Consider the following 24,369-nt stretch of genomic DNA (forward strand, 5'->3'; position numbering starts at 1 on the left):
TATAGCGTGGGGGTATTACAAGTCCTGATGCGACATTTGACCAATCAGAGCCCTCAGTCTCGGAATCAGGTGAACGTCTCCGCCCACCGCTCGGTCATTGCAATGAAGAGGGAGCTCGCGCGTGTTTAAGGTTAATTGATGGAGGTCGTGTGTTCAAACCTTAAGATTTTTACTTTTTAAACTACTTTACCTGGCACGGAGGACCGGGAGGACCTCGAGGTGTGCGTGGAAATACACACATATCTGATTTTCCGTCTGTTTTGTCACGGTAAGACACGCGCACCTGCACTTGCTTTTTTTGTGTGAAGTCCGTATATGACATGCTGTGAATTTCTTTGTAATAATAAGGATATTCTGCCTTCCCTGTTGAAACCGTAGGAGTGAGTTACAGTATTTTCTCTCCGTATTTTGAGTCATTTAATTATAGTTATTTATTTTCAGGTTGATATCACACTTTTTATGATTTGGGTATGGTTACTTCTTTAGAGCTCAGGTGGCGTCTCCGAAATACTGATGAGTGTCTGTGTATAATATAATATATAATGTGTGTGGGTTTGTATGCTTTTTTGTTGTTGTTGTCTGAAATGTCATTATCCATTATCTATGTCCCACACTTAAACATAAAACTTCATATATTATGTTCGGCTTAGCTATTGGGCTTTCCAGTTCAGCTGTCAAGAGTTCATGCGGTTCCTGAATGCACCTGTGTGGGAGGGAAGGTAGTGTCCTCCTCTCACACCTGTAACCAGTCTGTCTTATGGCAACAGGCGTGTCGAGGCTTGTATTAAAGATTACAGTATCTAGGCGGGCAACTCTCTCCAGATAATTGGACCAGTATACCCTGAAACACATGTTTGATTAATTAGTTTGTCGACTTCAAACATTGAAGAGAGGCAAAGAACGCTTGGGTTGATTGATGCTTCACCAGAATGATAAAAAAAAAAAAAAAAAAAAAAAAAATTAGGGACCATTTAGCTTAAAGTAAGCTGTTTTAACATAATTATTGTAATTTGATGTATAAAATCCAGTTATAAATGTGATAATGTGGTCTTTATTTATTTATTAAATTGCCTGCTGATATTCACCATCACCAACAACGTTGGCATTTTAGACACTACTTTTTTTTTACATTTACATGCAGCTGAAAAATATATTTTTATTCTTGTATTTATTTCAGTTTTTCAAATTATAATATTTTTAAATATCAGTATAATAAATGTTTATTTTCAGACATAAAATAATACAAATTTGTTTGGTTTTTAGTTTGCTATAGCTTTCAATTATCTTGTGGATCTTTGAAGAATCATTTTTGCAATTTCAGCAATTTTCGTTTATTCTTCTTCATCTTATTTGTCCTTTTTTATGGAATGGTTCACTCAAATTAAAATTCTGTCATTTACTCACCCTCAAGTTGTTCCAAACCTGTATGAATTTCCTTCTTCTGCTGAACAAGATATCTTGAAGAATATGGGTATCCAAACTGTATGGGAAAAACATATGGAAGTCAATGTGTTCCATCAACTGTTTGGTTACCAGCATTCTTCAAAATGTCTTTGTTCAGCAGAGGAAAGAAATGTATACAGGTTTGGAAACAATTTGAGGGTGAGTAAATGATTTTTGGGTGAACAATCCCTTTAATGAATGAAGTTATAGGCTACGCCCTGAATACACAGCCACAGATGTGCACATTTATTACAGAATAATACTATTTGAAATGCACTTTTCTGGTAATGGTATCAAGAACAACTGAGTTTCTCCATTGTATGCATCTCTGAGTTGAACCGTTATGTGGTATATACTGTACATTGTTCTCGGGCTCTGCATTTCTTCGTTTATCCACCCCCATGATTTTATGGGCTGTCCTGGCGTCTGTGTCCTTAATGTACAATGACTGCTGACCATTGTGTCCCAACACTCACCCTCTTGTTCAGCTCCGAGTTTGCTGGAGTGGTTGGAGGATGGTCCAACTGCTGATTTAAACTTTTTGTGTTTTCTAAGCACAATACAACCTTTCATGCAGCCACCATAAATAAGCCATTCTTGCATCATTTTTGCAACATTGAGGTTCCATATCACATCATGTCATACTGTCTAGAAGGGAACCGTACTGTGAAAGTGTATTTCAATTGATCAATTATAAATTCAGTCTGAATGACGTGTGGTGTTGAAGGCTAAATGAAAGATGTAAAGGATAAAAATGTTAGATTTTACAGTAGTTGGTCATTGGAGGTTCTCTCCTGTTTACTCTTTGTAATTGTCTCCTTAGGCTCTGATCATTGGCGGTGATGGCATTCTCTGAGTTCACATCCACAGCTGAACACTTGTATGACAAGTGGATCAAGTTGATCGAAAATGCAGGTAAGAAGAAGGTTTCTGACATTAGAGAAAAAAAAACATCAATGTTTGACCTGCAACAGTCAGATTCTGAAAGTAAAAATCCCATTGAAAAATAATCTTGTCCATAGGGGAATTGATTTTGAGCGATAACTTAAATCATTAAAGACAGACCTACTGTGAGCCTGTTTATTGATGGTATATGCTTTTGTTGAAGCCATCAGCCTGCATTATTTCATCTTATTTTTTGACAAACACGTTTAACAGTAGAGTTCCTCATGCCAAAAGAACTCTTTAGTGCTCAACCACTCCCATGAAGCACTGCAAACTGACAGAGTCAGGCTCCCTGCGCTCTTAAACTTAAATTAAATAACAAATATATTATATCTTATTATATAATAAGTATATATTATATTACATTTTGCTATATACACACAACTATTTCTATATACATAATCAACAAGTTTCTGTCAAAACAAAACAATGTTCATGGATTATAACGGAGATCTCTTGGAAAAATGAATGGAAAAACTTCCGCAACCAAGGTTGCTAAAAAGTGGTTGGTAAACGTGGTTTACACTGTTTAAAATCATTAGTGAATCAAATTACTTATCTTTTTTAGAAGTTGACTGATTCTGTTACTGAGATTGTTGAAACGTCCGTTTCTCATACATCAGTGTAATTTATTGATCTCAGAGAGTTATGGTGCACAACAACCACAGCAATATCGGACATAGATTAATGCACAACCTAAAGCAGTTACATGCTGTGCATGAAGACATTAAACGGAGTTCAGATATTCTTGTGATGTGATTTCAGACCCGAGGACAAAAGACTGGCTGCTCATGCCCTCTCCTATCCTGCAAACGGCTATTATTTTATTTTACATCTTCTTTGTGACGTTACTGGGGCCCAGGATAATGGAGAACAGGAAACCGTTTAATCTGAAGCCGGTCCTCGTCATCTATAATTTCAGCGTTGTGGCTCTTTCTCTTTACATGTGTTATGAGGTAAATATCATTATTTTTGCTGGCAGGCAAACCTGTTGTGTGTTTTGCTTGAGAGTTTACAAAGATACTTTTTTTTTATGAACATGTATTGTTAGAGTCCATTGAGTTATGCTGCCATTTCAATTTGATTCATGCTGTTCACACATACAGCTAATGTGTGAATGGGTGGAATGAGTTTACCTACACCGTTCAGTACCTAGAACCTACCTAGTTCAGTTTACTCAAAAATTACAATTTACTCTTCCTCATGTTGTTCCACAATTATTTGATTGTCTGTCTGTGGCTCACAAAAGATGTTTTGCAATATGTCTAAAGCAGCTCCTTTCCATACAATAAAAGTGGATGTGATTCATACTGCCAGGCACTAATTAACCTGTTTGCTGTATTCTACATCTTCTGAAGCCATGTAGTAGTGCTGTGTTGAATATCAGTTGTTTAGTGAAAATCTTTAAGAGCTTTTTTTGCCCCTTTGGAAATTTAGTTTGAATCAGTCCATTTTTGCTGTATAGACAAAATCAGTTTAGACATTCGGCTAAATATGAGTTTTTCTTGCCTTGTCAGGTATTTATAATGAGCTCTTTTTTTCTTTAGTCTGTCTCCATATAAATGGTATAGCCAAAGGTACATTTCTTGAATTTCAATCAAGCCTCTTACAGCTGTATTCTTTCTTTGCAGTTTGTGATGTCAGGCTGGGGAACAGGATATTCATTCGGCTGTGATCTGTTAGACCCCTCTCGATCGCCACAAGCCATGAGGGTGAGAGCAGAAGAAATGTTGCTTTACCTGCCGTGTAAAAAACCTCTGCCCTGTTTTTTTTTTTTTTTCTCATGTAACCTGGCACCAGCCTTAGGTATTTGGCTTAGATGTGGTTGGCTTCACTTGACTTAAATGTTCCACAGAACCATTCAGACCTCCTGCAATACACTTATTTCTGAGTAATATTGTTGAATCCTTGTCTGATGAATTTGTTTTGTATTTAATAGTTTGTCGGGCATTTTTGCTTGATCTATATTTCTCATTCTCCAGATGGCATGGACTTGTTGGCTCTATTACTTCTCCAAGTTCATTGAGATGTTGGACACAGTGAGTGATTTTTCCTACTTATTACCTTGATTTCATGACATCTGCATTGCTACTGCTACTGAAGCAAACATGTATAACTGCAAATAGTTGTCTGTCACATCTTTGACATGCAGTGTCCTCCACTCCACACGCATTGGTTTTTTTTCCAATGCGTGTTGGCCACACTTATTGGCACCCATAGAAATTCTTATGAGTAAAATATTTCTGAAGTATATTCTCATTCATATTTACGTTTTTTTTAGCACACCAGGGTGACTAGGAGAATGAAAGTGTCCAGCCATGACTTCCTTTTCCACAGGAGTATAAATATGAGGAAACACAAAGGCCAAATTCCCTTAATCATTCATCACGATGAGTAAAACCAAAGAATATAGTTCTGATGTGCAGAAAAAATGGTTGCGCTTCACAAAATAGAAAGTGGCTGTAAGAAAATAGCTAAAGCATTGAAAATCCCCATTTCCACCATCAGGGCAATAATTAAGAATCAACTAAATTAACTTCCAATCAATTAAAGATGTTAGAAATCTGCCTGGAAGAGGACGTGTCTATATCGTCCTAATGCACGGTGAGGAGGATAGTTTGAGTGACCAAACACTCCAAGGATCACCACTGGAAAATTGCAGAGATTAGTTGAGTCTTGAGTAATTTTTTTTTTTTTTTTTTATCAAACAACACCTACATCACATGTTGTTTGGTAGGGTTTCAAGAAAAATCTTCCTTGCTCATCCAAAAACAAACTCCAGCATATTCACCAGATGGGTTTGTTGCAAACAGGGATAAAAAATACCCCAGGCCCACGGTTAAATATACTGCTGGATCTTTAATGTTGTGGGCCTTTTTTTTTTTTTTTTTTTTTTTTTTGCTGGAGGTCCTGGACATCTTGTTCAGATACATGACATCATGGATTCTAGAAAATACCAACAGGTAAAAAATCAAAACCTGACGGCTTCTGCTACAAATCCTATAATGGGCCGTGGTCAGATCTTCTATCAGGACAATTATCCAAAACAAACATCAAAATCAACACAAAAATGTGTCACTGAGTCAAAAATGAAGCTTCTGCCATGGCCGTCCCAGTTCCCTAACCTAACCCTATAGAAAATGAGTGGGATGAACTGAAGAGGAAAAGCACTAACATGGAGTTGGGGATCTGGAGAGATTCTGTAAGGAATGGTCTCTGATCTCGTCAAGTGTTCAGAGCTGGCGAGCAGAGCCGTTATCTTGGGAAAAGGACATTGCGATAATTGGGTGCATATAATTGTGGCCAACATGAACTAGAGATTTTTATTTTTTTTCATAATGTGAGTTTCCCTCCACTTTTAATTGTTTCACTTCAATAAAAGGTTAGAATTTTTGAATGAAAGATCAAAAGGAAAAAAAAAAACTTTTACAGCCACCTTTGCTCATATTTACCAAGGGTGCCAATATTAGTGGAGGGCACTCTACACTGTCAGTCAGCAATATTATTAGATGGTATAAAATGGAAATATTGTGAGTCAGAAAGACAAAACTAAATATATTGGGTGGAAAATTGGAAGCTTGCTTTTCTTATATAGAAGCAATATAACTTAAGCTCTGGTTAAATCATCTATGGCATGCTGTCAGTTACCACAGAAAATAATTGACTCATTTTAATAGACATGAGGCAGTTGCATTTGATTTTTTTTTTAAACTATACATGCAAAATACCTCTGACTACAATCAAATGTTGTTTGAGTGATTGGATTAGAAACATTTTAACATTGGATCACTCCAGTGCTGTCCTTTGTGTTCAGATCACAGAAAACAAATGTCAATACCGGGTCTTTTATCTGTCTTTTCTGGCCAGATCTTCTTTGTACTAAGAAAAAAGCAAAATCAGGTGTCCTTTCTACACGTCTTTCATCATTCCATCATGCCTTTCACTTGGTGGTTTGGAGTCAGGTTTTCTCCAGGTATGTCTTTATCTTTTCCCCTGATTGCAAGACTACACTTAACTCTTTCCCCGCCATTGACGGAAAGTTCTGTCATTAGTGAGAGAACGTTTCCCCGCGTTGACAGATTTTTTAGCTTTCCGTGTTCTCACTATTATACGCTATGTCACATCTACTGAAAGAGTGCAGAATCTCCTGATCAAAACACATGTGAAGAAGAATCAGAAACAAGCGAGATCATATGCATATGTAAAATAACGCGATCATCAACATTAAACAGCATATAAATTAAAACCGCCTAATGTTACTGAATGAAATGTCGAGCCAGGATGAGCTATAGGACTGTGCATGCATTAGGGGAGTTGATGGACTCAGTCTACTCCCTCTATGTTTTAGTCATCGTTCTGAATATGATCCGGATTTTCTCATCTTTTTGCTAATTTTTTTTATTAAACTTACCCACATTCAAGTGTTGATTAAAAAAGAATGCATGAAGCTATAATAAACATATTTGTTGTTTTTAAAGCAGAGACTCCGTTCTTTCTTTTGACATATTACATGTTCAGGAATTCAACAAAATATTCTGGGGGTCATGACATTTTTGTGAAAATGATTTTTAAATGCTGGTGGGGAAAGAGTTAAAAGACGATTTTCCTTTTTTGTTGCAGGTGGTTTGGGGACATTTCACGCCCCCCTAAACTGCGTTGTTCATGTCATCATGTATACATACTATGGACTGTCAGCCCTCGGCCCTACCTTTCAAAAATTTTTATGGTGGAAGAAGCATCTAACTTCAATACAGCTGGTATGTATTACAACATTTTTCATTTATTTTTGGTGTGTGTGAGTATGGCTATAGAAATTAATTTAAAATTGTATATGGATTAGGGCTGAACGATATGGACAATTTCATATCTCGATTTTCATGCCTGATATCTCGATATCGATACAATACGATATGACTACGTAAGAACTAAAAAAACAATACATTTAGAGTTTGTAAAATACACACTGATGTCTATGGAAGAGGTACTAATAATCCTTTCCATTATAATTCGACACGTTTTATTCATATCAGATACGCATTGTGTAACTTCAGTGTTTACTCTATTCTATTCCCAGTTCACCAGCCACTTACTTTTAAGTATTTTGGGAGAAGTGGATGAATTCACGTGTTGTAAACATAGAGGTTGTAAATCCAACAGATCCGATTCTCTGAACTGCGTCTGCGGCACAAACTAACACGGCGGCGCCCATCGCGCATACAGCTCAACTAACGCGATCGTTATAAAGGTGTTTAAACAACAATATACTTCCACTTGCATGTATTTGACAATCGGAATATCAGATATTTCATGCCATAGCTAACACATTTGTGAATATTCTGAATAAAAAAGGAAAATGACATAAAAGCAGATCATCATTCATTCAGCGCTGTTGCTGCTGCTGTGTGTCACGTGACAAGCAATGACGCGTCACCATGGAAACGCCGCCCCCCTCCACGTCCCTGGTAGTGTGTGCGCGCTGGCTTTAGCCAAAGAGTATAGAAGGGCTTCTATACTCTTTGCTTTAGCGGTGCATTCAAGGGCACTCGTAAAACTGATGTTTGTTATGACTGCCAGAGTTGTATGCAGGGCGAGCGCGGAGAGGGGAAATCTATATCGTCTATATCGTTGCTTTTTTCGATAGTAATATCTTGAAAGTTCATATCTCGATATAGATACGATAACGATATATCGTTCAGCCCTAATATGGATGTGGTTTAGATCTGGATTTAAAAATCTTGTTTTGGTGTTCATACTAACAGCTTAACTGATTTGAATCGGATTTGACACGCATTGCATTTTTGTTTGTGCTCTCTTTTCTCAGATCCAGTTTGTCATCGTAACCGTTCATATTAGCCAGTACTACTTCATGAAAGAATGTCCTTACCCGTACCCCATTTTCATCTACCTCATTACTCTGTATGGCGTCGTCTTCCTCCTCCTCTTCCTCAACTTCTGGTACCATGCATACACAAAAGGCAAAAGGCTTCCTAAAGTCCTGCAAAATGCAACCATGCTACAGAACAACAATGACATACACCACAAGAAAGAATAACTGGTGCAGTGTGACAAACCAATCAGCAGTGACAATCTACCTAAAACAGCATTTTGGCTACATTTTTATATGTACACCATAAAGTTTATCTTGATGCCCTAGGAATTTTTTTTTTTACTTTACAGACTGTGTGTTTCAGTCTTGGCTGGATCTTGCCTTCTAACCTCAGCTGGGCATTTGAGTTGAACTCTGGGTCATTGCCTTAAGGGCTGCTTATGTTTCTACTCATTTTCTGCATACTGATGTGCTTCCCCTCACTGTTTAATGAGATGTGAATGAGTCAGAAGCCTCCCAGCTCCTCACTCATGTCAGTCACCTCACTTTTATTGCCATTTTTTTTTATTGCTATATCTAGATTTTTATGTCCCCGGTTTTGGCTATATCAGTAAATAAGATGGAGAAGTGTTGGAATTTTTTTCTTCTTCTCTCCCTTCGTAAATCAGAACTGTGGAGAAAATTCTACCACGAACACTAGGTGCTATATCCGTAATGCATATTTATGTGCTTTTCACCCTCTACATGTGACATTGCGTGAATGGTAGCAAGTACGGCAACTGTCCTTGAAGGAACCGATGCATTGATCTCATCTTGCACTATTGGTGAAGAAGGACTGGAATTTGGTTATCTTTTTATTTTATACATCGTATCGTAATGAATGTCTTGGGCTTTATTGTCCAAGACAGGAGCCTGCAATTTTTGTATAAATTTAGAATGTTAATTGACCCGTTTTAAATATTTATGAAAAAAATAAATAAATGCTGTATTCACTTATGTTGGTGTTTTTATTTTTAATTTATAACTGCACCTTCTAATGGGCTGACTATACTTAGGGGAATTTGTCCCAAAACGTGAACTAAATTTCACAAAACCTGGGGGCATCCAGAGAAAAATTAAATAATTGTATATATTAGCTTTCAGTTTGTGGTTAATCTGTTGTGTGTCCATTTAGAGTTGTGTTGGTTTTAAATGTGGATGCATCCTAAAAGATTTTAAATACCCAATTCTCAGTTTTACCAGAAGATCACAGCTCCCCCATGTGGAGTCAAATGTGGTACTAACAATCAACAGGTAAAAGCGTCTGGGAATTTTGCAGTCTCTGAACATTTGTTTTTAACCCCTTAATTATTTTGTATATTTTCTTTACTTTGTTTGACACTGTAATGCAGTTTTTTCATGATTTGAAATTGGAGACCTTAATTTTTTTGGCATTGTTTTTATTTTGCAAAAAAACTCACAATGGCTTAATTCCTTGCAAATGAAGTCTGCTAATTTTAAATGATGCTTTTTACATATTTTCAAATATTTGAAATCATATATTGTCATATTTGTATTTGCAGGCATGTATTAATAATGATGTCCTGTACTGTTGGAAACCAATATCAAATGGTGTTTATATTTGAAGTTACCATGTAAATGCATCTTAATTCTGTCTGTCTTGAGATGCTGTGAAATCTAAAATACAATGTTTTCCATGCTTGTGCATTCAACTAAAACTGCTTCCTTATGCAATGGAAAACTTAAGCATGGTAAGTGAGATTTGTTTGAGAGGCTTTTGTAGCAGAACAAACATGTATGAGTGGTTGCCTCGTGCTCGCATAAAACAGTAAAACTGAATTCTCCTTAAAGCATGTTCACTGGTGCTTCATGGGTAATTTTTGTCTAGCAGTTAGAAGTAGGTCACGGTTCTCAGAATGTGTGAACTACAGCAGGTCAGAATAAATTTGGATTGCTGTGAAGAATGCTCACGTTTGTTTGGTACTGCCTTTCCCCACACTTCGCACTTTGTCATTTTGAGGTGGGATCTGCTAATTAGATACATTTGCCAAGTGAAACCCCTCTCAATGTCAGCAAAGAATTAAATAAAAACTACTGACAAATGCTGCAGGGAACATTTACTGCTCTAATGAACACGTTAAATGCTGCACAGCCCCCTTCATCAAGCGGTGTTATTTAGAGAAATTAAATCAGCTACATTTAGGTATTTTGTTCCTTTTTTAATACTGTTGTAGAGATGCTGCAATGTTTAATATTGTAGTTTTTAATGTTTGGACATCATTGTGTGGAATTGAGTGATTTGGACGAGCATTTAGTTAGACAAAGACAAACCAGTTTTTTTTTTAGCGGCCAAGAATGTTGTTGACCGAAGGATTGTCAAACAGATGTGGTAAATTGTTTACTGATGGTGATCCAACACCCTCCATGTTGCGACTGCACAGCTGCATGGTCATTACTGATTCAACAGATGCAGTTTGGAGGCAAAAAAAATTTACAAGTAGGAAATGTGCACATTCTGATAGGTGTTAATGTCACCTTAATCTGGTTGTAAACCCTCTGTGGTAGGCCAGTGGTTTAGAGGTATGTGGAGGGATTAAGGGAATTTACAAATAAATGTGTCCTTGCTGTTGGGTGATGTTTCATGTCTTCTGAGGCCATTTCAATTCCACCTTTTTTCACGATTGCCCCCAGAACTGTTGAAACCTGTTTCTTTTTTCAATTAAACACAAAAGATATTTTAAAGGTGACGTATGCCCCTTTTCTATAAATCTATGGTGTCCCCAGATTGTGTCTCTGAAATTTCTGCTCAAAATACCCCCCAGATAATTTATTATAGCTTTTCAAATTTGCCCGTTTGTTGTGTGTGTGTGTGTCCCTTTAAATGCAAATGAGCTGCTGCTCCCCGCCTCCATTCAGACGACGGCCGATCCTTTACACCATATGCTTTACACGAGCTTCGGATACAATGACAAAACACGCGAATAGTCTCAGTCATCCAAAATAATCTCAGAAATAACCAGTAGTGGAGTACAGCTTTAGGAAAGACTCAGGAAGAGGTTGCAACTTTTCGACTGCGCCTGGACGTTTCTAAATGGTTAGTGGTGGATACATTTATGTAGTTACATATGTAACGTTAGTAGCCTACCCTACATTAGTTGTGGAGTTACATTAATCTCATCGACTTGCATGTACCTTCATGTTGAAGTTTTACACAAGTTGACACAGTACCCTGAAGTCTTTATAAGACAGCTGTGACATTTTTTGTCACAAGTCATGGTTGACAGCTTCTACAAAGTAGTCACTGAGGCACCAATGGACTTTTTGGGGGGATTTTCGGGAGGAGATTGGAGTTTCAGCTTTAATTTCTAAGTACATAACTGTTTTTTTTTTTGTTTTGTTTTTACACTGACATGAGTTGTTCTGCAGTAAACTGTACTAACGGTTTCTGCGAGAGTAAGGGCGAGACCTTGATATCGCGGCTCCACTTCATGCTTTCTACTGCGCAGACTCGGGTCCTTCGTTCACTACGGCGCAGACTCGGGTCCCAAATTTGTGTAAGATGTCAGCGCCATATTAGGACTTTGGCGGCTTCACTTTTCACCAATGGAAGAGAGTGAAGGTGTGTCGTCCATCTTTTTTTTTTACAGTCTATGGTTAGAACTGGTTACAACTTACTCTGTTGGCACTTGCGAAAACCAAATGGCGGCGCCGTGGGTGGAAACCAGGGGGGCAATGTTTCATAAAAAATGTAAGCTTCCCTGGATGCCGCCATTGATTAGCAGACCCTCACCTGCTGTTAGCATTCCATTGACTCCCATTCACTTTGGCGTCACTTTGACAGCGAATAACTTTACATCTGAGGCGTTTAAAGACTTCATTTGTCCATTATTTATTTCTAAAGAAACACGACAATGTATGAAAGGCTCCATTACCTTTTATCTTACGTTATGGCCCCGTAGAAGCAGTTTTTCTAAAAATAGGCTAACGATTGCGTCATAACCACGCGACTCTGTCGCACAGTAGAGAGATTACCGTATGGACAGGAGGAGAAGCTCACAGGCAATCGGGGGGACGTGGAGGCAAAATGACAAAATAATTAATCAGAATACTTAGCATAAGTTTCTCCTCTTCCTAGCTCATGGACACCTCCTACTCACACTCTCCGTCTCTGCAAGTTTCGGAAGGGAGTGATTCAGATTTCTCTTGGCACAGCTACTAGAAGACAGACAGGTTGATCACGTCACATCTACGTCGTCAAGCTCAGTTTGAGTCTGCGCAGTACGCTCAGCCATCAGGAAGTGAGTGCTCCTAATTGACTTCACTTTCCTCTGTTGAATCCAATGGGGTCGCTGTGTCCATTTCTTTTACTGTCTATGGTGGAAACGTGCAGATTAAGTGGCAGTAAGATTATAATAAGAAGATCCCCTTCCTATGTCAGCAAGGGAGCAAAATCTGATCGGATTATTTTTTGACATGTTTGCAGAGAAAGGCTTACCAAAACAAAGTTACTGGGTTGTACACCTTCACGGTCTGGGTTGGTAGATACACCGGGGACCCGATTATAGCACTTAAACACAGAAAAAGTCAGATTTCCATGATATGTCCCCTTTAAAGAATGTTGGTAATCAAACAGTTGATGGTAGCCATTGACTTCCATCATTTTTTAATTTTTTTTAATTGACCTACTATGGAAGTCCATGGCTACCGTCAACTGTTTGATTACCAACATTCTTTAAAATATCATCTTTTGTGTTCAGCAGAAAAAAGAAACTCATTCAGGTTTGGAACAACTTGAGGGTGAGTAAATGATGACAATTTTTGGGGTGAACTAGGCCTATACCTTTAAAGGGGTGTTACTTATGGGGCTGTGCTGTGGAGGTGTAAGAAAAAGTTGGTCACTTGAATTCACTGCATTGACCAACAGAAAGCTGCTTGAAAGTGACTTCTGTGTGAGCTGTGCTTCATACATCGCTACACTGGACAATAGACCTTTTTGCCAACAAAGTTTCACTGAGATTTCACCAATTTAACCACATTTTTACTCCATTGTCAAATAAAATCTTCACAACGGACATTTGAGGTAATTAACGAGTCAAAAGTGAAAAGGTACAGCAACTTCGTTGTCTGCCAGCCAGGCTTCTTTTTTCCTTTTTTTTCTTTTTTTTTTTTTTTTCTTTTTCTGGTAGATTGTTCTGGCACTTGATTTTCAGGTCTAAATGAGGTTTTCATTTCAGCATATATGCAAGTAAAAAATGTATTGTTAGTAATGTTATTCTAACATGATAGTTGTGAAAATAAAAGTAATTTCATCCTCTTGACATTTTCAAACCTGTTTGACTTTGTCTGTAGAACCCAAAAGCAGAGTTTAGGCATAATAGAAGCCTAGTCACCATTCACTTTCATTGCATGAAACACAAGCAGAAACAAATTGTGTAAATCATTCATGAATCCATTCTTACGCACACTCGTCCCGTTCAATTCAATGCAACAGTTTGTCAAAATGTAGAAGTATTCTGTTGAGCTACAAACATGTCCAAGAACAGATGAAAAAGTAAAAACTTGTGGACTCATGATTAACTCGTGTTATGAATTAAGTCTTCTGAAGCCATATAATAGCTTTCATACGACTAAAATTTAAGTTATAAGTCATTAATAATCTTGCCCACTAATAGAGATGTCTTATATTCATATTTGGTCACAATGCAATAATTAAGGCATAAAGAACATTGACGCCAAACCTGTAATGTATCTTAGTAATGTGAATGATATTTGAGCACTGCAGCATGGGTTTTTCAGAGAATAATGGATTAGGCTACATTTTTGTCTGTACATCACACAAGGCTATTTAATGGCTTCTAAAAACTAGGAACATAGTATAGATGGTTTTAAGTGATTTTTTTAAAATTCATGTGCACTCATCTCTTGCAATGACCACATCTCTTCTCTGATGAGCTGTTTACTGGCGTGAGGGAGGGACAACCTGTCACTCGCATGCCATCACAGCAATAGCAAACCACAACCATGTTAAATGAACTAAATAACTTTTTTAAAACAAAAATGAAACATCACTGAACTTAAGCTGAACTGTGACGCTATTTTCTTCTGAAAACAAACTTTTTTGCATTATTTTCCTGTTATCTCTAAAAGCTGCTTTGAAACAATCTGTATTGTAAAAAGCGCTTGTATAAATGAATGTGATTTGACAACCATCCAATCAATTCCTGATGGGAAAAAAATCAAGTCTGGCCCTACATTATTATTATTATTTTTCTTGTTCGAGAAGCTGTTCGGATATACGTTACAATAGGGAAGAAAAGACTTTAAAGAACAACTGAGCTGTTAGTACCGTTAAATGAAAATCGCAATTGATTTAAAAGTGGTGTTTTTACCTAAACCTCACCGTAGATCATTGTTTTTGTGTATTGATTTTATCCTTATCAAGATGGATAAAAGTGTTGTCAACACTTGAACTGCCTCTGACATACTGTGAGATCAGCATCATACATTTGGACTTGTCTAATATGTTTGTGTATGGGCTGCTTGTGAGCATTCCAAGCAGATGGGAAATCATGACAGACATGGGTCAGAAAGACAGAACTTGGTACTTGGTCCACAATATTTATAAATACGTTTGCTGTGTGCGTAAATGTAATTCCTGATAACTCAATTTCCCTTCAAACTTTTCATAAACAATAACAAACATATCACATAGGAACTCCAGACAGTGCCTCACAAAAATGTTGGTAATGAGTTTATTTGAAGTGCGTCCTAGCTAGATATCCAAGAGTAATTTATTACAAAATGATTTGTTTGCTTCCCTTGCCCGCTAGAAGGTGGCTAGACCCTGAGAACATAAACTACTGGGGCTAGATAACTGGACTATGACGATATAGAGCAGATTAACTCCATATGTGTGACTTTTTGGGCATTCGTTTGTTTTGTTATATGATGCTCTGTAGTATTTGATTCTGATTGGTCGATCTTGGCATTCAGTAGTCTGATATTTCTGCCCATGGCCAGCCCACTTATTCAGCGGCCTTGGTTCCCAAAGTATTTTGCCCATTGGGATTTTTAATAAAGTATTCTTTAAAGAGTTATAAGCCACGAACCAAACCAAACCAAACCAACTGGCTATGAGGTGAATCACAACATTAAAATCTTTGATTTGAAGCAAAAAAAAAAAGACAAAGGTACAACAGGACAAAGGTTTATTTCTTTGTAACACGATTTTTTATTGAAATAATGCGGAATGAGGGTTTCAACAAAAGCATACAATTAATTGACATCCACAACGCTGAAGTTATTGCTAATGTTCAGTCAGGCTATAGGCTAATATTGTTGCAATGTGTCTTGAAAATGTAATTGCAATTTTTTTTTTACTCTGATAATTGTCCTGTCCTCATTTATTTGCGGAGAAAAAACCCCTCAAATGGCAAATAAAAATTTCTTTAAATTTTGTAAATTCGGTCCTCCAAATTCCAATATCTTATTTGTGCTACAGCTGCTGGTTAAACACCTTGCATTGTTCTTTTTTTTGTGAACTGGTTTGTTTCATAACACTTCACGGTTTGATTTTTGCCATTGGGGCACGTTGTCACAAAAGATCATCTTGTGTTCAGTGAACTGTATCTTTTCCCCCAGGGCAATGATGCTGGAAATGCTCAAAAGCTTGTTTTTGTGGCTGTGACTTTAAGGTATCTGCTTATATAAAAATTGTCTTCTGCATTTTTCAGAAGTATGAAGTGTGAAAACTAGCCCCGTTCTCCCCAGATCACTAACAACGAGGCAGGGACCAGTCAAAGGGCATGTGAAATGAGAACTACATCCTCCAAATGGACTACAGAGGTAAACAGTGCGAGCAGAACAACTGACGTCTGACGTCCAATTTTGACGATTCATTTCCCAAAGAAAACACTCAGCTGATTGCATATTCCCATGGTAGACGTTCACATAAACACTTCTATTGCTCTTGTGTTGGATAATCTGAGATGTATAAGTATCCCGCTGTGATGCTGCAGTTGCCCCTGCTTTTTAAAACATCTCTCTGCTGGAGGAACTTTAGGGAGGGGTGGGGGAGATGGAGCAGAGCGCTCTGATTGGCTGAGAGGCTGGGAACTCTGATATTCTTCAGTCCTTAAACCAAAGAGCATCACAGCACGAGGCACAGTGTCACAGGAAGCAAAGGGGACTTAAATGTTTCATTCTGTTTCAGCTGGACTGTATCGCAGTAACACCCGGGATCAGTCTCTGGAGGATTGCATCTGTCATTTCTGTCCCTTTTCTCTTTCTCCAAGGAGAACAGTAAGTTGCAATTCACACTTTATTCACTTCCTTTTTCTTCTCTATGTACTTCCCAAAGGCATAGAAAGAATGTTTCTGTACCCTACAAGCGTGTCTGCTCATGCTTTTCTCGTCACCATCCATCTGGTCTAGCATGTGTCGTCTTTAGCTTTAAGGCATGTGGAAAAGGATAGGCAGGTGCAAGGTGACTTCTGGGCACCTGACCCGTTCAGCTAACTCATCGTTGCACTGCATGCAAAGGGTTCTTTTAGAAGAGAGACATTTTTGATGGCATTTGCATCCTTAATCTATAAATAGAGCACCCAAAGCAGCCTGCTCTCACAGTGAACTGGAATGTCTTATTGTATCATAATCATAGGCAAGAGTGAGGCATTATGGTCCACATGCGCTTTTGTTTATTGGGGCTCGTATCCAATTGATGATATTAATACCGTTTTTCTTCCACATGTCAGTGTTTCCCCTCGTAAATGAAGTCATGTGTAAAATCAAAAAGCCCATGGCTGTGTGGGAGTGATTCTGATTTTGTCACATGAAGTGAGCATTTTTGCATACTAAAAAGCCATTGTTTTTAAGTACAGAGAGATGAAGTTTTGTACCAAAATGGTTTTTGAACTTCTTTTTTTTAATTCTTTTTTTATGGTACTTAAAACATTTCACATTATACAAACCAAACAAACTGTATATATTATAGTAGATTACCCAGTTAAAAAAGTGCATTCAATATTGCCATTACATGTTGTATATTCTTACACCATAGAAATTATATACAAAGCAACCTGAGCTTGATAAATGAACGCCTTCAAGATATGTCTGAAAAATATTCCCAGATCTGTAAAAATCCCACTGGTTTATCAACAATTTCAAACCTAATTTTCTTCATATGTAACATCAACATGTTTTTATTGTAAAAAAATAAATAAAACTCACATGTGTACTGGAACATTTGAACAAGATTAACATTACAAGTTCATTTTACAATCCAGTATTTTTCAAAAACGGGAAGTTTAACAATCCATCATGCACTTTTACGATGTGCAAAAATGCTGAATCTGAAACAAGAAAACGTTCAAAAGGGTGTGAAATGACATATGATGTCAAGGAGGCCAGATAATGATGTCATTGATGACACCACCCTTTCCCCTCTAAAACATCTGTGCTCCTAATTGGTTCCTTATGACATTTTAAAGCACAATATCACTGCATTTATAGCCATGCTTTAATTAATTAACAGCCTTAAAGTTTGTAAGAGGTACAGACCGCTGCTGCTCTCTAACACGTCTCCCTCACGAACTGTAAATGTACGACTTCAAAAGTTTGTGCGTGCAGAGGTAACCTAACCTTTCATTGGCTGTCTGACTCCCAATGTTGCTTTGTATATTTAAACACATCTCCCATCCAGATCTTTGTAGTTCTGCTCCTTTTGCCATCAGTTTCCACTATGTGCAGTCTGTGTCCACATTAAATGCATTTAAGTTAGTATATTTTATATTTTGAGGCATATTAAAATGTTCTGAAAGTGTGCAGGCAAGTCTTGGGATCAAGGCAAACACAAGTTCACGCTGTTGTTTCATGCCAAGAAATGAATTAAATAAATTCATGCTTTAAAGGTCAATCTGAACTCTAGACAGTGTGCTAAAGCTGACAGTTTGCTGTTTCTGTGTCCTGTGAATGTTATTTGAGGGCAAATGTCCAGACCAGAACTTACCTGGATAATCCTCATCTGTTAAATCAGTGCAAGGAACCAGTAAGGGACCCTCAGGCGGCGGCATGAACAAATTAACTATGACAGGCCACACGATCTCTGTGAGTCTAGTATGTTCATTTTTATGTTAAAGGTGCACTCCATTTTTTTTTTTTGAGCCGCAGCTCTTTAAATAATACATATGAAGCCCTCTGGTTTCCTGTTGATGGTTATCCTTGTATACAATAGATTTGCAATCACATATATGAAATATGACTTTTGCCTTTGCAATGTAAGCATACAAATATCCTTCTTCCTCGTGGAGATCACAAAGAACTTTTGATTAAAAACATCAATATGTCAAATGCATGAATTTATTACACTGAAAAATATGTGAGTAGGATTTACTTGGAAGCTTTTTTTCACTCAGTAATTGCTAGTAAATTTCATAATTACAAAGAAAAAGCAAGTAACACATTGAATTAAACGTTGAAGTTTTACAAGAAAATACTGTTCTGTTTTGTGTCAATTTAATAGTACTTTTAAAATGTCTTCTCCTGTACACTTACAAAATATGAGGACTCTAGTCATATCAGTAGTTTAATTAAAGCGGTTTTATTTTTAATGTCCCAGATCATATGACCTACTCTTTAGCTTTAACCCCTTTTTTAATCAGACGCTTTCCATCACTAAATAAATAAATCATGGCTGATTAATTTTAAAATGGCATATAGTCAGCAGAAAATGTTGTATGATGCAGCATCCATGCAACTAGGTGTCAGTATAACTCAATGCAACAGTTTTTTGCAAATTATAGTGGTAAAAGTTTGTTGACATCATATTAACTGCGGCCTAACATGTATTACAAAAAACTAAATTAAAGAAATGGCCCTTACATTTAATTCGTTACCAGACAATCTGTCACAGGCTAAATTTAGGCAGATTACTATTAGCATATGTCAAAGCCATCTTGTTCTTTCTTTGACAGCTTTTTGATCTTACATCTTAAAGTAAGTTCCTCCAACAGTATAAGAAAAAACTTTGATCATTTTCCATTTTAAGATTGTGTTTTAATATAATTGTTTTAATATAATTCATCAAACATCCTGTGCGCAGAGGCTGAAAAGCCTTTTCTGAACGGCATTAAAAGGAAAACAGTGCAAACATTTCCCTCAAACTCTCTCATGACACATTAATAGTTCAATAACCTCAGCAGAAACGCAGATGGCAAGGCATCATGGGAATAACTGACATTAATGGCAATGCTGATATACAAAAATAAATATATATGATCATAATATGGGTTTACGTGAGCCACATCTTGCTAAATTAAACATATGAAGCCCTCTGGTTTCCTGTTGATGGTTATCTTTGTGTATAATAGATTTGCAGTTACGTATAGGAAATGACATTGCTTTTGCCTTCACAATGTAAACTTTTCCCAAGCATACAAATATCCTTCTTCCTCGTGGAGATCACAAGGAGAAGAACTTGATTAAAAACATCAACATTCATCTTTTATTTTCTAGAGGATGCCGTGGGTTGTAAGTGATCATATCAACTGCCAGTGCTTGATGGATTTCTTTGGCCAAAAATAATGTGGAAAAGGTTATGTTGTGCTTCCCATGGAACATATTCCGTAAACAATAATTGACATATGCCTATTTTAGCCTGTGACACTCACAAATATTTGCCTGGGGAAATAATTGTTTGAGAGAGTTTACATTTTCAGCAGATACTGAGACATGGGGCCTCTTTCTAAAAACACAAATTTCCACTGTAAATAGTACAATGTAAAGGGAGCTGTAGTTGTTTTATGATTAAAGTTTCTAGATAAATTAGTGTAATTAGAATGTAGCACAATAATTATAGCTGTTAATTAACATGATTAACAGCATAGCAATATTATGTAATGAATACATTTGATATGAGTTTTAGTTTATCCATTATAAATCATACTATAAAATTTGTTTATAGCACTTTTAGCTGCACTTTCAGCATGCTAATACACACATGGGAATGTACAGTGTGTGAGTTGATTCTGCCACATTATAGCCACTAGATGGTGATAGAGACTTTATAAAGACTATATAGGGTACATTTTCATTCCATGGACGTTATTTCCCTTCTTTACGGTGTTACTTGAGACGTTTTATGTTGCACGGCTACTTGCAATATGACTAAGGAAATGCTCTGTAAGAAAATATTGTTTATAGCATTCTTTCACAATTTGGTTTTAGTATGTATGCTTTCATTTTGCAAGTTTAGCTTATCTCATTCTGTATATTTATGTTGAGTCTGTTGACTTCAACTTCAACTTGAACTGAAAACAAATGTTTTTTTCCCCCCTTCACTCTATTTTGAGTGTTTGGTTTGTGTGTACAACAGTGTTAAAGAGCCCTTTGATTTTTATTATCCATATTGCCTTTATGCTATATCACTATAAGTCCTTCCTTCCGAGAACCTTTTGACCCACATTTGGGGTAAAATGCCCTCCTAGATGCCTAATATTTAATGTAAAGCATTTCTTTTGAGACAAAATTTGTCAGAAGTTCAGACTTTATTTTTGATTGACATATTTCGGGACCATATTTTCCATAAGGGGGCGTTTAGCCCATTGGACACTATATAGGTGCCCTATATTCAGTTTTGTGCAGGAAAAAGAGGAGGAATCCTGTGAGAGAAAATAATGATTTCACTTGTGAATTATATTCTGACTGATGTCACTATACTGCAACAATGCCTTTCCTAGCCAAATAATAATGCATTGGCATGAATAATCACCCACCCCTATAATATAAAAAATTGTTTTAGGTTCTTGAATACCTCACAGCTATAGGAATCTCAATTTAATATAAAAAAATGATAATTTTTCATGCTTATATTTAAACAGAGCACGCCTAGAAGAAAATATGTAAATGCCAACTTGAAGATTTTAGATTATTGCATGTGTCAAATATTCTGTTTGGTTTTTGTCTATTTGAAAGTGACTTTGTAAAACAAGTGACTTTGTAGAACTGGCCAACATTAAATAGGACAGAGTTTGTTTCGCCTCATGAATTATTTATGAAGCACTAATTTAAGAAGTGTGCACAATTCCAAGGTCATATCAAATACTTGCAATGATTATCATAAACGTGATGAGATATGTGACACAGCTCAGTGTATGCAAGTGTACGTGTGGCATGTTGTAGTCTATGCTTCTGAAAGCAATTATTTCTATTTTCATGCAAAACTGGCACTTGAACCGTTGGTTCCTAGATTATCAGCTTGTCCCCAAGGACCACAAACTCACTGATGAAAAGAATAGTACATTTATTCAAATGCAATTTCTGATGCCAGAACTGCACAATATGTTTTTGTATGCTGGTAGTTTCCTTCCTAGTCAAAATGGGATTTGAGCCAAAATGTGGACATTTGGTCTTGTGTGTGTCATCACTGTATTTTACTAGAGTCTCATGGTTTGTGTGATATCAAGCAGGATTTCATCTCCTTTTATTTGATTTATTCTAGGACTTTCTACATTTTGAGACTGAAACATCAACTTTTATCTGGGGGACAAACAATGCAAGAGAATGCCTGCAGTGGAGAAAGTCAATTGGAGAGTGTAAGTGCACTGAAATCATTCATGCCATACACATGCACGGACAATTAACTTCCAACATGTGTAACTTTTATCAATTGTACTGGACATTATTGTACTGGAAATCATTGCTGCTTTCACCTGTGATATAGTACAAAGTCATCTGAAACCTTGCGTACAGAAGGGTTTGAGACTGTTGTTTTAAAAAACCCATTAACTTGTAAAATGGAATTGCACCCAATGGGTTATTTAGTACTTACAAACAGGTTGGTGGCAGTGATTAATGATCTGAGCAGTGAAGCAGTGGTTGTCCAAGATTGAAACCCCAGAAGCAGTGACCCATGAACTGAAGGGTTTTTTTGGTGTCAATTGTTTAAAAGTGAGATTTGTAATGTTAAGAAAAACTACATTTCAAATAAATGCTTTACTTGTGAACTTTCTATTCATCAAAGAACCCTGAGAAAAAATGTAATATGGTTTCCATAAAAATATTAAGCAGCAAATATTGGAGCACCAAATCAGCATATTAGAATGATTTCTGAAGGATAATGTGAGGACTGGAGTAATGGCTGATGGCTTAAAGGAGAACTCCGGTCAATTTTAACATTGAGCTCATTTTTTTGTACATTTGGAGTGCTGTCAATACAGAGAACAACGACAAAAATCAGTGTTGCCTACACCGAGTTATTCTATTTTAAAAATTATGTTATTTAAGCCAGCGCAAATACCTGTGTTTACATCCTGTTTTCGGTTGAAGTCCAAAGTAGTCGATTGCCGAGTTCACGCGCATAGGTTTAGTTACCTATGATCACGCGCGTGAACTCGGCAATCGACTACTTTGGACTTCAACCGAAAACAGGATGTAAACACAGGTATTTGCGCTGGCTTAAATAACATCATTTTTATACATTTCTTTCACATCTACTGCAGTCAGATTCACTCGTGTTCACTCTGAAGGAATCACTCACATGACCTGTGCACTTGTAATGACACATCAAGGATGTTAAGAGGCTAAAAGCAGGTTTAGTACTTGCCCCATTGAAGTCAACAGGGTGCAAATTTTAAAAATAGAATAACTCGGTGTAGGCAACACCGATTTTTGTCGTTGTTCTCTGTATTGACAGCACTCCAAATGTACAAAAAAATGAGCTCAATGTTAAAATTGACCGGAGTTCTCCTTTAATTTATTCAAACAAAGTAAATATTTATAAATTTCTGTGTATTTTCAGAACCTCAAAACAAAGTATTTAACTTCAGAATGATTCTGCTTTTAATGCACATCTTCGAACAGAAACATTTCTCAATAGCAGTCATTCTGGGTCCACTTTTCATATTCTTCACTATGAATCCATTCACCCTTAGAAAACTATTGGTTTCTCTTTATCTTGGTCTCTTTTACACATTCTGCTGACTATAAGAAATGTTGCACCTACATGTCTACTAACTCTCATTAGAGTGTTAGTAGAGTATTAGTAGACTGGTAATGTTAGGGTTAGAATAAGTTGACATGTAGTTGCAAAGTTACTTATAGTCAGTAGAATGTCTGTTAAAGGACCACCACAATAAATAGTTAGCAGATATCAAGCAGACAGCCTACTAATACTCTAATGAGAGATTGTAGACATGCAGTTGCAAAGTTACTTATAGTCAACAGAAGGTTCAAAAGGGACCATCAAAATAGTTTCCAAATTTTTACAGTGACTGCCATTTAGTGGTTTGGGAGAACATAAAATCAAATGTTTTTCTTTTTGATGCAGTCCTAATGCCTTATATCTGAAATATGTCTCTAAAATATATCCTTACAGAACTAGTCTCAAGGAGGCAGATGAAGTGTAGTCTTTCATCAGAAAGATTAATGAATTGAGATTTGTCATTGACCTGTTGTCATGTAGCTCTAGGCCATATGATAGGAGACTTTCATCGCTTGTCATCACCTGTGTAACCCGCATTACAGCTCACATCGCAAAAGCCCGGGGCAATGCTGAGGCCCCATTGGCACACCATAAAGAACTTTTATTTTTGGTGCTTTAGCTCTGTATTTCAGGATTTAATGATGTCTAAAATGTGTTTTGTTTTATGGACTCATTTAAGGCACTCATTTAGAAGTGCCTTTATGAGTTACAGCTCATTTAGTCTGTTTTAATTTTCAAAACAGCCTTTTCACAATTAATATTTTTCATTAAATGTGCAATGAATTTTTCTTTAGTGTTTGAATGACAAGTTAAACTGTCTAGGCTATTTACCTTCCCTGAAATTCTTATGAACCCTGTCGGATAGTCGCCGACTGAATCGCAGAGCAATTCTGAACATTTGGATTTCAATCTACAGTAAAAGAAGAGAGGAAAAACGTCTGCTTTGAAGTCTGTTCGTTAAATATCATCAAATCTCTCTTGATAAAGTACCTCATTTGTGTGCTGGTCTTTACCCATGTGACACCTTAATCATTCCCCTCTGAAATCACATTTACCAATCTTTCAACGCAGTGGAGCGCTACAAAGCAATAATTAAAATGTTGATATATTCAATGCCTCTGTGAAAAAACTGGTAAATGGATCAAAGGTTTACATATTTACTCGCTTATTTATTTAT

The 24,369-nt window shown here is 36.8% G+C and overlaps 2 protein-coding genes across 4 annotated transcripts in view; both read left to right on the top strand.

The window, feature by feature from the left end:
* The first annotated feature begins 14 nt into the window (after nucleotides 1-14).
* Nucleotides 15-10,473, top strand: elovl7a (ELOVL fatty acid elongase 7a). Of its 3 annotated transcripts, none has more exons than XM_081349754.1 (8): nucleotides 15-268; nucleotides 2,267-2,358; nucleotides 3,154-3,344; nucleotides 4,020-4,100; nucleotides 4,371-4,427; nucleotides 6,256-6,361; nucleotides 7,009-7,145; nucleotides 8,210-10,473. In XM_081349754.1, the coding sequence occupies exons 2-8, from the start codon at nucleotides 2,286-2,288 to the stop codon at nucleotides 8,438-8,440; spliced, it is 876 nt and encodes a 291-aa protein (XP_081205880.1). In that variant the 5' UTR covers nucleotides 15-268; nucleotides 2,267-2,285; the 3' UTR covers nucleotides 8,441-10,473. The 3 variants fall into 3 exon arrangements, with proteins under 3 accessions (XP_081205880.1, XP_081205882.1, XP_081205881.1); XM_081349756.1 differs by having other exon boundaries at nucleotides 97-268; nucleotides 3,131-3,344; nucleotides 8,210-10,168; XM_081349755.1 differs by lacking the exon at nucleotides 15-268 and adding an exon at nucleotides 2,105-2,184 and having other exon boundaries at nucleotides 8,210-10,168.
* Nucleotides 10,474-11,171: 698 nt separating this feature from the next.
* The window catches only part of pde4d (phosphodiesterase 4D, cAMP-specific), a 149,229-nt gene continuing 136,031 nt past the window's right edge, over nucleotides 11,172-24,369 (top strand). Inside the window, exons 1-4 of the mRNA XM_081349733.1 lie at nucleotides 11,172-11,309; nucleotides 15,949-16,060; nucleotides 16,428-16,516; nucleotides 21,711-21,804. Coding sequence (XP_081205859.1) covers nucleotides 16,028-16,060; nucleotides 16,428-16,516; nucleotides 21,711-21,804 — 216 coding nt within the window. The 5' untranslated portion in view covers nucleotides 11,172-11,309; nucleotides 15,949-16,027. The remainder of the gene's footprint in view (nucleotides 11,310-15,948; nucleotides 16,061-16,427; nucleotides 16,517-21,710; nucleotides 21,805-24,369) is intronic.

The sequence above is a fragment of the Scardinius erythrophthalmus genome (genome assembly GCF_964197995.2).
Source record: "Scardinius erythrophthalmus genome assembly, chromosome: 20".
NCBI lineage: Eukaryota > Metazoa > Chordata > Actinopteri > Cypriniformes > Leuciscidae > Scardinius > Scardinius erythrophthalmus.

Coding starts and splice junctions, on each gene's coding strand:
- elovl7a (XM_081349754.1), top strand. CDS start 2,286: ATGGCATTCTCTGAGTTCACATCCACAGCTGAACACTTGTATGACAAG. Junction 2,359..3,153: donor CAAGTTGATCGAAAATGCAG/GTAAGAAGAAGG, acceptor ATGTGATTTCAG/ACCCGAGGACAAAAGACTGG. Junction 6,362..7,008: donor TGGAGTCAGGTTTTCTCCAG/GTATGTCTTTAT, acceptor TTTTTGTTGCAG/GTGGTTTGGGGACATTTCAC.